The sequence below is a fragment of the Rhopilema esculentum genome, chromosome 16 (assembly GCF_057945365.1).
Source record: "Rhopilema esculentum isolate cy_ngs chromosome 16, ASM5794536v1, whole genome shotgun sequence".
Lineage (NCBI taxonomy): Eukaryota > Metazoa > Cnidaria > Scyphozoa > Rhizostomeae > Rhizostomatidae > Rhopilema > Rhopilema esculentum.
Window position 1 is genome coordinate 7758320 of NC_142830.1, and position 12806 is coordinate 7771125.

The 12806-nt window shown below is 35.4% G+C and overlaps 2 protein-coding genes across 2 annotated transcripts in view; one reads left to right on the forward strand and one right to left on the reverse strand.

Moving 5' to 3' along the window:
• Positions 1-12726, forward strand: part of LOC135682016 (uncharacterized) — a 34593-nt gene extending 21867 nt beyond the window's left edge. The window contains exons 15-23 of the mRNA XM_089113245.1: positions 435-495; positions 5816-5844; positions 6769-6840; positions 7083-7151; positions 7338-7388; positions 7662-7735; positions 8342-8411; positions 8605-8697; positions 9194-12726. Of these exons, the coding sequence (XP_088969371.1) occupies positions 435-495; positions 5816-5844; positions 6769-6840; positions 7083-7151; positions 7338-7388; positions 7662-7735; positions 8342-8411; positions 8605-8697; positions 9194-9316 (642 nt within the window). The 3' untranslated portion in view covers positions 9317-12726. The remainder of the gene's footprint in view (positions 1-434; positions 496-5815; positions 5845-6768; positions 6841-7082; positions 7152-7337; positions 7389-7661; positions 7736-8341; positions 8412-8604; positions 8698-9193) is intronic.
• LOC135681908 (uncharacterized) lies at positions 3-3199 on the reverse strand. The gene has a single exon (XM_065196554.2). It carries the CDS (start codon positions 3098-3100, stop codon positions 1340-1342), a length of 1761 nt encoding a protein of 586 aa, XP_065052626.2. The 5' UTR covers positions 3101-3199; the 3' UTR covers positions 3-1339.
• Positions 12727-12806: the final 80 nt, after the last annotated feature.

Below are 12806 nucleotides of genomic sequence, written 5' to 3' on the forward strand. Positions count from 1 at the left end.
GCTGTCATCTTAGGTTAATTCATATCGCACATAATTACAAGATCTTTTTATATCTCCAACTTATCCAAGGCCCGTTTTCTTATTCAAAAGAAGCAGTCATATGCTTGATCAATGGCATTACGTTAGAGTTACATATGTGAATGTTTACCAGCGAGAATCTTTTTATTCATAATCTTACTAGTACTTAAGAGAGTTACAAGCTACTGCTTACACATGCATATTACTGATTAGTGCCTCAATGGCGTTTTTATGTTTATTCCAATTTAGAATCTCCTCTTGTGTTGCTTAAGCATGTGTAATGTCCTGTTTGCTTTTTCCCATGAATACAATCTAGGCCTTTAACCAAAATATCATTAAAGTTCTCTTTAATTTTGCTACACTCGAAATAATTATCAAAATAAATTTCGATGACTTTGAGCTCCTTGGCATTTAAGCTTCAAGAACAGCTGAAACGCATCACCACATTAGAGGAGAGCATTGAAGAGCAAAATAGAGGTATGAGTCGGCTTATTACTGTTATGGAAAATATAACTTTTGTTCGTTTGCCAGAATTTCATTTAAGTTTATCTAGTGTAAAGAACTAGTTGCAGAGGCTGTAGATATTTTCATCAAGAGAATGCTCACCAACTATTTCTTGCGGTGCCTGAACGGGAAAGTTAACTCAATCTCTGCACTGATCGACGTAACAAATAAGGATGTAACTCTGAAGCTGGGACTTCAGGAGAAAATATGTTTTATACATGGTGAGCCTGGCATTGAACTGGATTTATTTGTAACGGAAATGGGAAAGACTTTTATGTAGAGTCAAGTGGTCATGATTAGAAAACACTTGACTGCAGTGCTTAAGGCGACGGCTAGGATTCTGAATGCCGGCGCGGAATGAAACGTGCCTGTCTACCCATCAGTAATTGCAATCATAGGCAAAATTCTCGATACTAAATTACAGATTTGAACACATTTCTATTTAACATGATCCCTCTCCCCTAAATCAATGTTGATATAACTGATTGAGCTGAAATTGAATACTGCCACATTTAGCCCAAGAGAATATGGGAGGGGGGGGGGGGGGATTGATATGTTCACTTTTTTCTTTGGAATAACGTATAACATGCTCAATATTATATTTTCGTTATTCAGGAAGTATTCACAGGGACAAGGCTTTTTGTTCGTAATAGCAGAAGTTCGTAATAAGCTGGATTCCTAATAGTGGGATTCCTCAATCTCTTAACCCTACGATAAACTATGGGGAGTTTGTACAATTAAAGACACTAAGAACAAGCATAAAAATCCAGTTTGCTAATAATTATCTCTCGAGGTAGACGTTTTGCTGCCTTCATTGTCATTTCCGTGGCCTTATTCTTATGACAGTCTTTTTCATCGAATTGTAGTAGCCTTTAAACGTTCTCCAGTTAATTCCATTAGCATATGATTTATGTGGGCCATTAAGATATTTTCCGTTCAGGTTGGAAGAATGACAGTCACTATACCACCAGGCTCCATGGAACTCTATGGCACAACTTTTACCATAAGTGTCATAGTCCTTATCTTTGGTTGAAAATTTCTGTCCATTTAGGTTTGAAAATGAATCGCCAGCCGTTCCTGAATAAGAGCTCACATGCAATGTATATTGTTTATCTTGTCCATCAATGTAAAATGTGTTGTATTCTGCAAACACCCTGTTTCCTTCTATATCTTCTAGATCAAACCGAATCATCATGTCTTTTTGCTTTGTTAAACGGTGAATATTTTCATTTCCAAGCCAGAATTCCTTTATCAAGTTTCCAAATCCTGCCCTGTATGCTTCCCAACTTAGAAAAAAATCAGTTGATCCATCGCTGCGTCTCTGTATCACATTCCAGCCACCTCCCTCATTTGTCATGTCACAGTACACAGAGAACGGGACGCCATTATCTGGATTAATTGTATATATTCCGCTTGTTCTTTGTCCGCTTTTTTTTAACGATGAGCAATCTCTTGCTTGGATTTCAACAAAAACAGATTGCCTTGTTATACCAATATCATTAGTTGCTTCACAAATATAGTAACCTGCATCAGCAATGAAGGGCTTTGTAAATTTTAAAGCGATACTTTTGCGATCAGCTGAAAGTACTTCTCTACCGCTTTGCACTCCATGGGACTTTTCCCAACTGAGTTTTGGAACTGGATTGCCAGTCGCACTACATTTTATTTCTAGGGGAAACCCAGCTGTGCCTGATACCCTTTTAGAAACCAAAGATATTCTTGGTTTTGTGAGAACGGACAACTCTGTTTCAGCCGTATCATTACCAAGCACATTCTCTGCGACACATGCGATTTTACCGTTGTCATTCTCGTTGACATTTGAAATAACCAAGGCACCTGTCATTGGAAAAGCATACCGCGAATCCACCTTCTGTTTTAAAAAGGTCCAAAACATTTTCGGTGTAGGGTTTCCATCAGCTTCACAAACTAGTGTAAAATTGGTTGCTTCTGTTGTTAGGATTTTGTTAGGAAATTTTGACTTTATATCTGGTTTTGAAATAGATCTCCCTGGCAAACCAGGCTCGCCCTTTAACCCCCTGTCACCCTTCTGGCCTTGAAGGCCCACCCTACCTTCAGGACCGACAGCTCCCATCTCTCCGGTATCTCCTTTTGTACCACGGGGCCCTGATTTACCCCTGGCTCCTCTTTCTCCCTTCTGGCAAACAAGTGTAACATTTTGGCATTTTCTTCCGTTTCCGGGTGTCCTTTCCCAAGGCTGCAATATATAATGAGGCGGCGATTTTAAGGCTTGTAGAATCGAATCAATTTTCGCGTCAATGTCACGCCTTGGCCGTACTTTCCGTTGCTCTATGTTTCTGATTTTATCTTTCAGGTACAAAGTGTAATCATTTTTATAATCTTGCTTTTGTTTACCAACACGATTTGAAATTCCTTCACATTTCTGCTCCGTAACATGCTGTTTTCTTTCAAGATCGTCTATTCTGTTCATCAGGATGCTTTCTGTTTTGTATATCCTTAAATGCAGATAAATTGTTTCAGCAACTACCAATGCTGTCATAATGACTGAAACAAAACTGAAATTGAACTTTTGAACGCCAGTTTTCTTGTCAAGCGCCATGTTCCGTGTTGTTTTGTATCAGACAGCCTATTCTGTCGCAACCAAGAGTCGACTTGGTCATAAAAAACGCTTCCTGATTCATTTAATATAAAGCTGCGGTCAGGCGTATGGTAACCGGCCTTGGCATGTTTCTGTTGAGAACCAAATATAACAGCGTTGGCTCCTCCATAAGGGGTCTAGATGGCGCTGAATCTTTTTATGATACGCAAATTGTTACATTTTTGAGCACGAAAATTTGGAGGCACCGTTGACAATCGGTTTCATATTCATTCTTTATGGGTAGTATGTTAGTCTAAATTTCCAAGCTTGCATACTCGGGAGTCTCTTATAAAGGTGGAAGGGGCTTGAATAATTTTAGCCATGTTTCTTTTAGGTACCTTTTCTATAATGTTTTTAATTCTTTTCTAATTTTTAAAGTAAGTTTCTCGGATGTAGTCTTCTCAAAACTAAAGAAAGCAGTCTGTACGTCTTAGAGCTAACCATAGGCTTTGAAACAAATCTCAACTGCAATGCTAACAGAAAGTCAGAGAAATATGCCACCCTCGTCTTCTTCTTCTTCGAGTACCATAGCATTTCATGCCGTAGGCGTTCATGAATTGTCTTTCAGACTTTGTCCCATTATTTTCCATTTCTCTCTGTCCTTTGCAATATCTCCCAATTCCGCATTTGTCTTAACTTTCAGCTTTTCCTTCATCCAGTCAAGCTTTTACATTCTCTGCCTTCCACTTGCCCTATTTCATTTCATTTCTGTTTCTATAATATGTTTCTCAGTTCCATCTTCCTCTCTCAGAATATGTCCAATAAATCTCCATTGCCTTTCTCTTATAGTAGAACTTCTTATAGTAGATACTTTCTGTAGAACTTCTTCTTTCTTCATTTTTTTCTCCCACGAGATCTTCATCATTCTTCTACACATCCACATTTCCACGGCTTCTAATTTCTTTTCCAATGATCTGCTTATAGTCCAGAACTCCATATGTAATACTGCCCAGATGTAGCATTTCAATAATCGGTTTTTAACTTGCAGTCCGATTCTTTTGAACAAAATAAATTTTTCATATCTGCGAATGTTTGTTTTGGTAGTCAAGTTCTGTGCTGAATGTCTTTGTCTGATCTCCCATCTGATTTAACCCAACTTCAAAGGTATTTCAAACTGTCCTTCTGTTCAATAATGTTTTTCTTCTCTTTCAAGCAACATGTTTGTATTTGTTTCTTTTTTGTACAAATCACGGAGAAAGTCTGTTGACAATTTATCAACAGACCCAACTGTTCACTTTCTACTGACCCGATGTTGACCAGTTCTTGAAGTTTCTCTTCTGAATCTGCCATCAAAGTTGTATCACCTGCGTATCTTATATAATTGTAATTTCTTGTCCCCAGTTTTAAACCATCACATGTTTTGATTTTGTTTAGAGCCTTTTCACTATAAATATTAAATAAATCAGGAGATAAAATACAACCTTGTCGGACTCCTTTCTGAATTTCAATCCATTCACCCATTTCTCCTTTTAATCTAATTGCAGCTTTTTGGTTCCAATTTAAATTCCTTATCAGCCCTAGATCTTTTTTTTCAATTTCGAGTCCTTCTAATATTTTGATCAGCTGTTCGTGCTGTCTCTGCTTTTCTATACACTTTTCTATTATTGTTATTAAGCAGAGGATTGCATTTCTTGTTCTCTTTCCTGGTCTATAACCAAACTGTTCATCTGATATGTTTTCACTGATAGTGTCTTTTATCCTATTTAATACCATTCCTTAAATAATCTTTGTTATGAGGCTCATCAAGCTAATAGTTCTGTGTTGTTTGCAAACAGCTGTCCCAGATTGTTTAGGTATAGCTATATATATTGATTCTAGCATTTCTTCAGGAACATTTTCAGAGTCGTATACATTATTTGCAATTTCTGTGATCGTTTTCATCACCCTCATATCTGACTTAAAACGTTAGTTTGAATCAGTTCCATTTGTCAATCTTTTCATCAGTTCACTTACTATCTTTGGCAACTCATGCAGCTATTTGATCGACAGTTGTGACTCTTTGTCCGTTGATCATCAGAAGAAGTGCTACCTCATCTCCAAACTTTCAAGCATCTCCATTTGCACCACATATTATATATTCTGTTGTAGGAACAACACTTGGTCTAAGCCCAGAGCTACTCCCCTTTTAACGTTTTTTTGCATTACTACGATTGTAATAGTTTTATTTTGTGAAAGCGAGCTAACCAGTTACAAATTACCTACGTAATAGTGAGATTTGTAATTGTAGTTTTAACTGGAATACAAAATGAGCAGTTTCCACCATTAAGAAGGGGATTTGAAATTGCAAATGAACTTGGGGGGGGGGGAGTTGAACTCTGCTCAGGAGCTGGATCTAGTGGGGGATAAGGGCATAGGAATAGAATAAGTTGGAAGAGCCTGAAGGAGTTGCATATGAGAGAAACATAGAGGACATATCTTATACGTTTTAACATAAACAAAATGTAATAAGGGGGCAACTTGAATAGCACTGTCCTGAGAGAACTGTTAGAACTGAGAAAACGTTTTCCTGCAAAAATACGCGTCTTGGGAAGATTGTGAGAGATTTTGGAATAACTTTAAGGTAACAGTTTCTTGATTCATACTTTAGATCAACGTTTCTGTACTAATTGCATATTTTTAATAGATTCTTACCACATTTATCCGATTGGTTTGCATTGGATCTTTTTTCATTTCTAGTAATTTGTGAAAAGGAACAAAAACTCCAGGTAAGTTCAAACACCGTAAACCCGTAAATTCTCCATTAGATATCGATGCTTTAACTCAAATTATCTTTTTTGTCGTTTTTGTTGTTTCTTTGTACTGAAGTTCATGAAAATTTAAAACACATGTTATCACGTTTTCTATTCTACTTTAGTTTTCAACAGACTTTTTCATTTGTTTTGTATTTGAATCCTTTCGGAAGACGCATTAGCCTGCCTGTATACGCTAGCATGTTTTTTACTTTTCGATTATTGCTATGTTGAAGTATAAAATTTGCGTGTTAAAATTATCGTCATCGTCATCATCACCGTTGGCTAGAAGTAGAATGAAGTATTTGACCCCTAATTTGTTTAACCTCTGATCTTAACAATCTTTCGGAATCAATAAGGAATTGATTCTATACGATTCATGTTTCAGACCTTAGAAGTACTTGACTATCAATGACGAAAGCTATAAAGTGGCGAAACGGAAGCCTTTGAAAAAACTGAGACGGGGTCCCTATCTACCGAAAGAAAGTCGCATCGAAGTTTGTAGAACATATCAAACACCATTAGAGAGACGTAAAGTCTCGTTAGCTAGGAGAATGATATTTCTTGTTAACCAGGGTGGAGCTGAGTTATAAAAGCTTCAGTTGAAGTGATTTTCATGTTTTTGAAAATGAGTTGAACTTGATGCGAAGAATATATAATAATTAGTTATTGAACAATAATGTCCTAAACTACGTTACGCCACTGGTATCATAGTGTCTATTCCTAAGATTTTTGAGATAACGTTCAGGAGGCAATTCATTAAAGGCATTTCAAACATCTAAGTTTGTTTTTATGGGCTCTGCTTTTTATGAAATTGTTGAAAAAGAATTGATCAATTGAATTTATTACCGATAAATCGAAGATTACTGCAACAGACCAATGCAATGTTTACATTTGCAGGATTTGGTTTTTCAAGTAAATTCTTTAACAGAAGAGAAGAATGAATTGCTACAACAGTCTTCTTTATCAAATGTGAGATTCTCATCTTTTTGTACCATTTGAATACTGCATTTCATTTTTATTTATTTCGATTTATTGCACTTTCTTAGAATGCATATAATTTTTCATGACAGCAACTTTATGACAGAAGGCTAAGTTGCTCTTGCGAGTCTGTTCCCTGAAATTTATCTAAGTAGATACGAAAAAACACATAAAGAGCCATATAGATAAAGACCTGTATGGAGAATATCAACGATATGCCTTCTTTCGTGCAGGTTTCATCGCAGAGATATGAAATGAAATTGCAGGAAAAGGAAAACGCAAAGCATAGTCTTGAGAAGAAGGTAATAATTACTAGACAAATTAATTGACTGATCAGATAACTCAGTATTTTTGTGCACTGGGTTATATTTGCTATAGAAGTAAGAAATTTCGATTAATTTTCTTGTAGTCGAAATAAATCTAGTGTATATTTTACAAAAATTTGTTAGTTAGCTTTTTATTATAATGACCTTTTCTTGCATTTACAGGTGGAAAATCTTTTAGAAACTGTAAGAGATTTGAAATCAGAAAACGAGAAGGTTGGTAACATTCAGCTTACAATCTCTGCATTTGTATCAACACTTTTTTACTTTTTTGCTAGATTTTAATAGCTTGTATAGGTTTCACTTAGAATTTATTATGCTTCATATAGGGTGTACTTTTAAGAAATACTTCATATAGAATTATTCCTATATTTAGTGTTATATATTTCTATAAAAAACTATGAACTTATAATAATTTAATGTCTTCATTATATCTAAAACTTGGCATATTCATTTGTTGCTTTCATTATGATCCAATTTCATCTTTAGATGAATCAACTCTACTCACATTGCCTTGGAAACAACGAGAAACTAACGCATCAACTAAGATCATTGGAATGCAAGTGAGTGCGATAGTTCTGAACAAGATCGTTGAGCAGTATTGTCTCTGCATCGTTTCTCACTATTGAAAGAATTTGTAACACGACATCTTTAGGAAAATTCTAAACAAAATATGTTTATTTGCTAAAGGTTTCTATCTATATTCATTTTTCTTATTTACACTTATATTCATATTTTTATTCATATTTTTATTCATCCTTTTTGTGGATAGAGCAGGACTGCTCCAATTCGCTACTTCGCGTTTGACGCTAGATCATATGTAAACTTGCATCTATATTCCTATTCATATGTTTTGATTTATATTCACATTTATATTCTCACACCCATAGATTTGTAGTCCGCGACCCTAAGCACTGAGCAATCTTTATACCTATTGATGATTACAATTGGAAAGCTTTTGTATGCATTTAATCAAAAAATACAATTTTGATATATTTTTGGAATATTTCTTAATCAAGCATCAGAAACCCCCATAAATGATTGAAAGTGATTGAACAGAAGATCAAAAATTTAGTTCAGAGTTTGAGTTCAGAGAAACTTGATAACATCGAACAGGTTTCTGGTATTACTTTATTATATGTATTACTGGTATATCTTTCTTATTTCAGACTCAGTGCAAGCCAAGAGCAGCACGATCATCTTTGGGAAAAGTATCGAGAAACCAGAAAGGAACTCAAGGTATAAAACTGCATTTATTTCGCTAGCTTATTGCATCAAAGAGAGGGGGAGAAAAGCAAGACGTTATTAAATCAATACAATCCGAACCAAAATTATTTTTAGTGCTTTGAATGATGATTTTTTAGTACAAATCTGAATTGTATGTTCTATTTATCCTATTGCTTAAAACTATTAAATTGACGTGCCTTTTTAGGAGCGTGAATTGGAGCAAGCAAGGAACAATGCTCTACAAATAGAGTCTGGAAAGAAAACAGCAGCAGAACCGGAAATGAGCCTTGAGGAATCGGTTTGTTTCTTTATCCGTTTACTTTTATCTCATAATCTGGAACTTTTAGGCCCATACAGTTCATGGACTTTTCATTTTAGACGCGCCAGAGAATTGAATGCTGTATGATGATCATGACATAGTGTTTAGTATCGAATGTTTTTTTAACTAGTGAAAGTAAGCGACCCAAGCTGTACTATTTTCTGCTTTGTTCTGGAATTTGTTATTCCAGTTACAATAACAAGTCATTCCAAGGTAATTAAAAGTATCTGAAAACAAAGGAGAAAGTGGGTTTGAATTGACAGAGGAAAGTTGCTTTGGCATATTTTTTAAGACTTTTGTAGAAGCAAGAAAATTTGATTTATGAAGTAAAAAGATTGATTTATGAAATGTGACTGATAGATTTCATTTTTAGTTTTCTTGAATTTTTTTTATGTTTGATCTTTATGAAAAGATTTGAAACAACTGATATAATTCAATCATTTTCGAAAATCTCAGTATGAATTATGTTTTCCAGATTCATGGGTCCAAAGAGCTACAGCGAAATATGGCTAGAAGGTTTCTCACCTCTATCGCAAGAGCACAATACTGTGATGTCAAACCGATTCTCAAACCGAAGGAAAAGTTTTTTCAAGAATAATAAGTAACAAAGAAAAAATGATATCAAATTGCTAATTTTTGAATAAAAACCATAAAAATAGGATGAGCACGGGAGCCAAAATATTCTCTGATCGTGTAGATAGATAATAATCTATTTGAAGTAAACGTTGTGTAAACCCTTTTGACCTAGCGAATAATTTTAAAATAATTTTGACCTAGCGAATTTAATACTCAAATTTTGAAGTCTTTCTGTATTCATGTGTTTAGAATTAAGGATAAAACGAAAGTTTAATGACAAATGACAAGGAACAGCACTGGCTTTTTAAGCAATGTATGTGTTGAAGATCAAACAAGGTTTTCAAAAGCATTGCCCGCCCTGTAAAAACCTGAAAAAATCCTAATAAAAGCACGCTCGCTACCTTAATCATTTTTTGCTAAATTATAAGCCTCTTCATCTTTGGATTTTCGTTGACTAGCATTGCTCGTAGAAAGGTTGGCACTCAAATATTTATTGATCACTGGCAGTTGCCGTCATAGTGAAGGTTAACGTTGATATCTACTGTGTACTTTTATGAGAAGTTAGTCAATTCACCAATGAAGAGCAATAACAAGACTGGGCATTACGTCTGTAGAAGTCTGCAAAGTACGTAGATAAGTAGTGGGTGTTGATAGTTATCTGCGTTAATTTTTATATGCTCATTGTTATCAATCACAGGATTAGAAGGGTGGGACAATCTATCGCAGTATTACGCAGACCAGCAAATGTGACTAACATTTGAAAATTATTAGAATGGAACACAATTTTAGAACTAGATTATCAATAATGTAAGAAGGGCGGGGAGTTTCGTAAGAAAAGTTCAATAACAATGATGTTGGCTGAGAAAAGAGCAAGAGATTTTGATTTCCCATCGAAGCAGGTGTTATGGAAATATGCGACACGGGCCAGCTTTGATAGCAAAATGAGCATTTTTGCGCATTTCTTCGACATGTGATAGGCAGGAAATGTCTTGTTGCTATGTCGAATTTCAAGGCCACCATTAACAGCACCCTATACCACACCAAAAATCTTCGCCCCAGTTCCACGCAAGACCAGAATCTAGATAGCATAAGCCTGGCGCTTAATGTAATTGTTTTCTCTCAAAAAAGGTTTTACAATCTGCATCTTAACAACCCTTATTATGATTTGTTATCATTTGCTGCTATCAGCGGCTGCATCATTTGTTAACCATGCCTTGACAAAATTTCTTGGCAGCTTGTGCATAAGCAACACAAACTAACACGTCTTCTTTTTGTTTGGTATATCTGGCAAATAGCATCTGGTTTGTGTTTCAACCATTTTATACTTTTGACTGTTACCAGTGTAACCATTAGTTTGATTGAAATTTTGATGTCATATTGCAAATCAGCATACCTGATTACCTTTTGATAGCAATTTTGAAAGCTTTTAGTTTTTAGTTTTTAGACCAGTAGCGCACCTTAAAGGAAACAAATCCCAGGGCCCACATTAAAGGTTTAAAGGGGCCTACCGATAAATTCCCGGTAAGCCATCACGCTCCTGCCGTCATCTTTTATAGCAATCATACATATAGGAGTAGATACATTAGCTGTTTGTTCAAGCAGGCTACATCTAAGTGTGGCTTTTAGCAAATGTAGACCTGCCAAGACTTAAATTGTAGATTTAGAATATAATTCCTAGAAGTATCCAAAAAGTATTTGAAAATTTATTAATTTGGTTTTAAAACGATAAAAAGTTAATTAAGAAATTTAATTTCAGTGAACCTGAGTATAACTGAAACTAAAGGTCAATCGTCGTTTTTGTTTCTGAGAAAGCAAGCGAATTTTTAAAAGCTTAAAGATGAAATCGATTGCCTATATCTTCCTATCCTTTCTTAGAATGTTGTAAACTAACTGAATTTCTTGTTTCCAGACTAAACGTGTTCAGAAAAGTGTACCTCTAAAACCTAAGTGTACTGTTATCAAAAGGAGCCCCAGTCTCGTGAATAAGAGGGACTTATTTGAAGTGATAGAAATAAGAGGGACTTATTTGAAGTGATAGAAGATTACTTTAAGGATAGAAGTTATATTGAGACTTGCGTATGATGTTCATAATCTCTCACCTAAAAAAATAACAAAGCAGGATTAAAGGTTCAAACTTTATCTGGCCAGCTTGGTGTTTGATGCGTTATTTTTGAAACTCTGGCATGTTCCAAAGAACAGTGCCAGTCCATCCTTGCATCATGGCTTTATCTCATTCGATTTTGACAGAAATTTCTTGCAACTTTTCAAGTTTATATGGATGCTTAATATATGCTTAATATTAAGATATTTTTATATGTGATATGATCTATATTATATCATGCCAAGGGATCTCTGGGTGCAATTGCACCCAATAAAGTTTAATAAAGAAGGTTCTATGAAATCTCTAAGTTGTTCTTGGGAGGTTCTATGAAATGTCTAAATTAAGCAGCCAGGTGCATTGACTTGTTGAGCGGCAGCTGTAATCAGAATTTGGGCAATTTTTTAGATTGCTCAGAGGCTTAGTGAAAGCCGCCACCGGTTGGCGGAGAGAAGAATTTTGAGATATTACATTCTAAAGATGGCCAGAAAACACACCGAACATGTATACAACATCGATAAGGAAGTTCCTGGGCAATATTCATAAGCTTTCATTTTTGTAACTATGACCCATTGGTTGGGTTTGAAACTGGCACATTTTCTCTCGTGTTAACAAAACATAGCAGATTTCATCAGCTAACGAACCGTGCTACTAAAATTGTCATGCAAAACTGTTATTAAGTGGAATTAGAAAGCATTCATAGTTTGCAGATTTAGAAGTATCAATACTGAAATACGACCAACATTAAGAGCACCTGAGCCTGAATTTATTAAAAAATAAGAATATCGAGTGTCGACATGTCTTAAAAATTTTCTTGGTCTTAAAAAAAGAGTATAGTTCATTAAACTTTAAAAATAGACAAGACAGGGTCAAATGATAACAACTGGTTGTTGATTCGAACAATGAACCCCATTTCTAAATGCAACAATAGAAAAGCAACTGTCTCTGCAAACTAAACATATTCAGTAACAATTCTTTCAATTCAAGAATTTTCTATCTACATATGTCATACTTTGCGTACATTTTCATTGTTTTAAAATGCATTTTTTCAATGCATGTAAAACCGTCAGTTGCATCTCTTTTCTTTTTCTGGCTTAGTCATCAATGGCTGACCTGTGAAGAAGCAACAATTCTTCATAGCTTTCTTTGCATTATGACTCTTGGCTGTATCCCAACACAAACAACGAGGGGGGCGGACGGGGCTGATCCTCCCCAAAATTTTAACAAGGGGGCTGCGTCCCCCTGAGCCCACCAACAACTACATCCCTGGCTACTATGGGTTTCATCCTTTAACATTCTTATTTTCAGATTACTTAGAGTAACGGTCTTAGAAAGAACAATTTGACTTTACAATTTACAAGTTGCTAATTTCTTTTAAGGTGGTAACTATATTTATAATGTGGATCTGATGCGG

What these genes read in the sequence shown, in the direction of transcription:
- LOC135681908 (XM_065196554.2), bottom strand. Translation starts at nt 3,100, where the DNA reads ATGGCGCTTGACAAGAAAACTGGCGTTCAAAAGTTCAATTTCAGTTTT.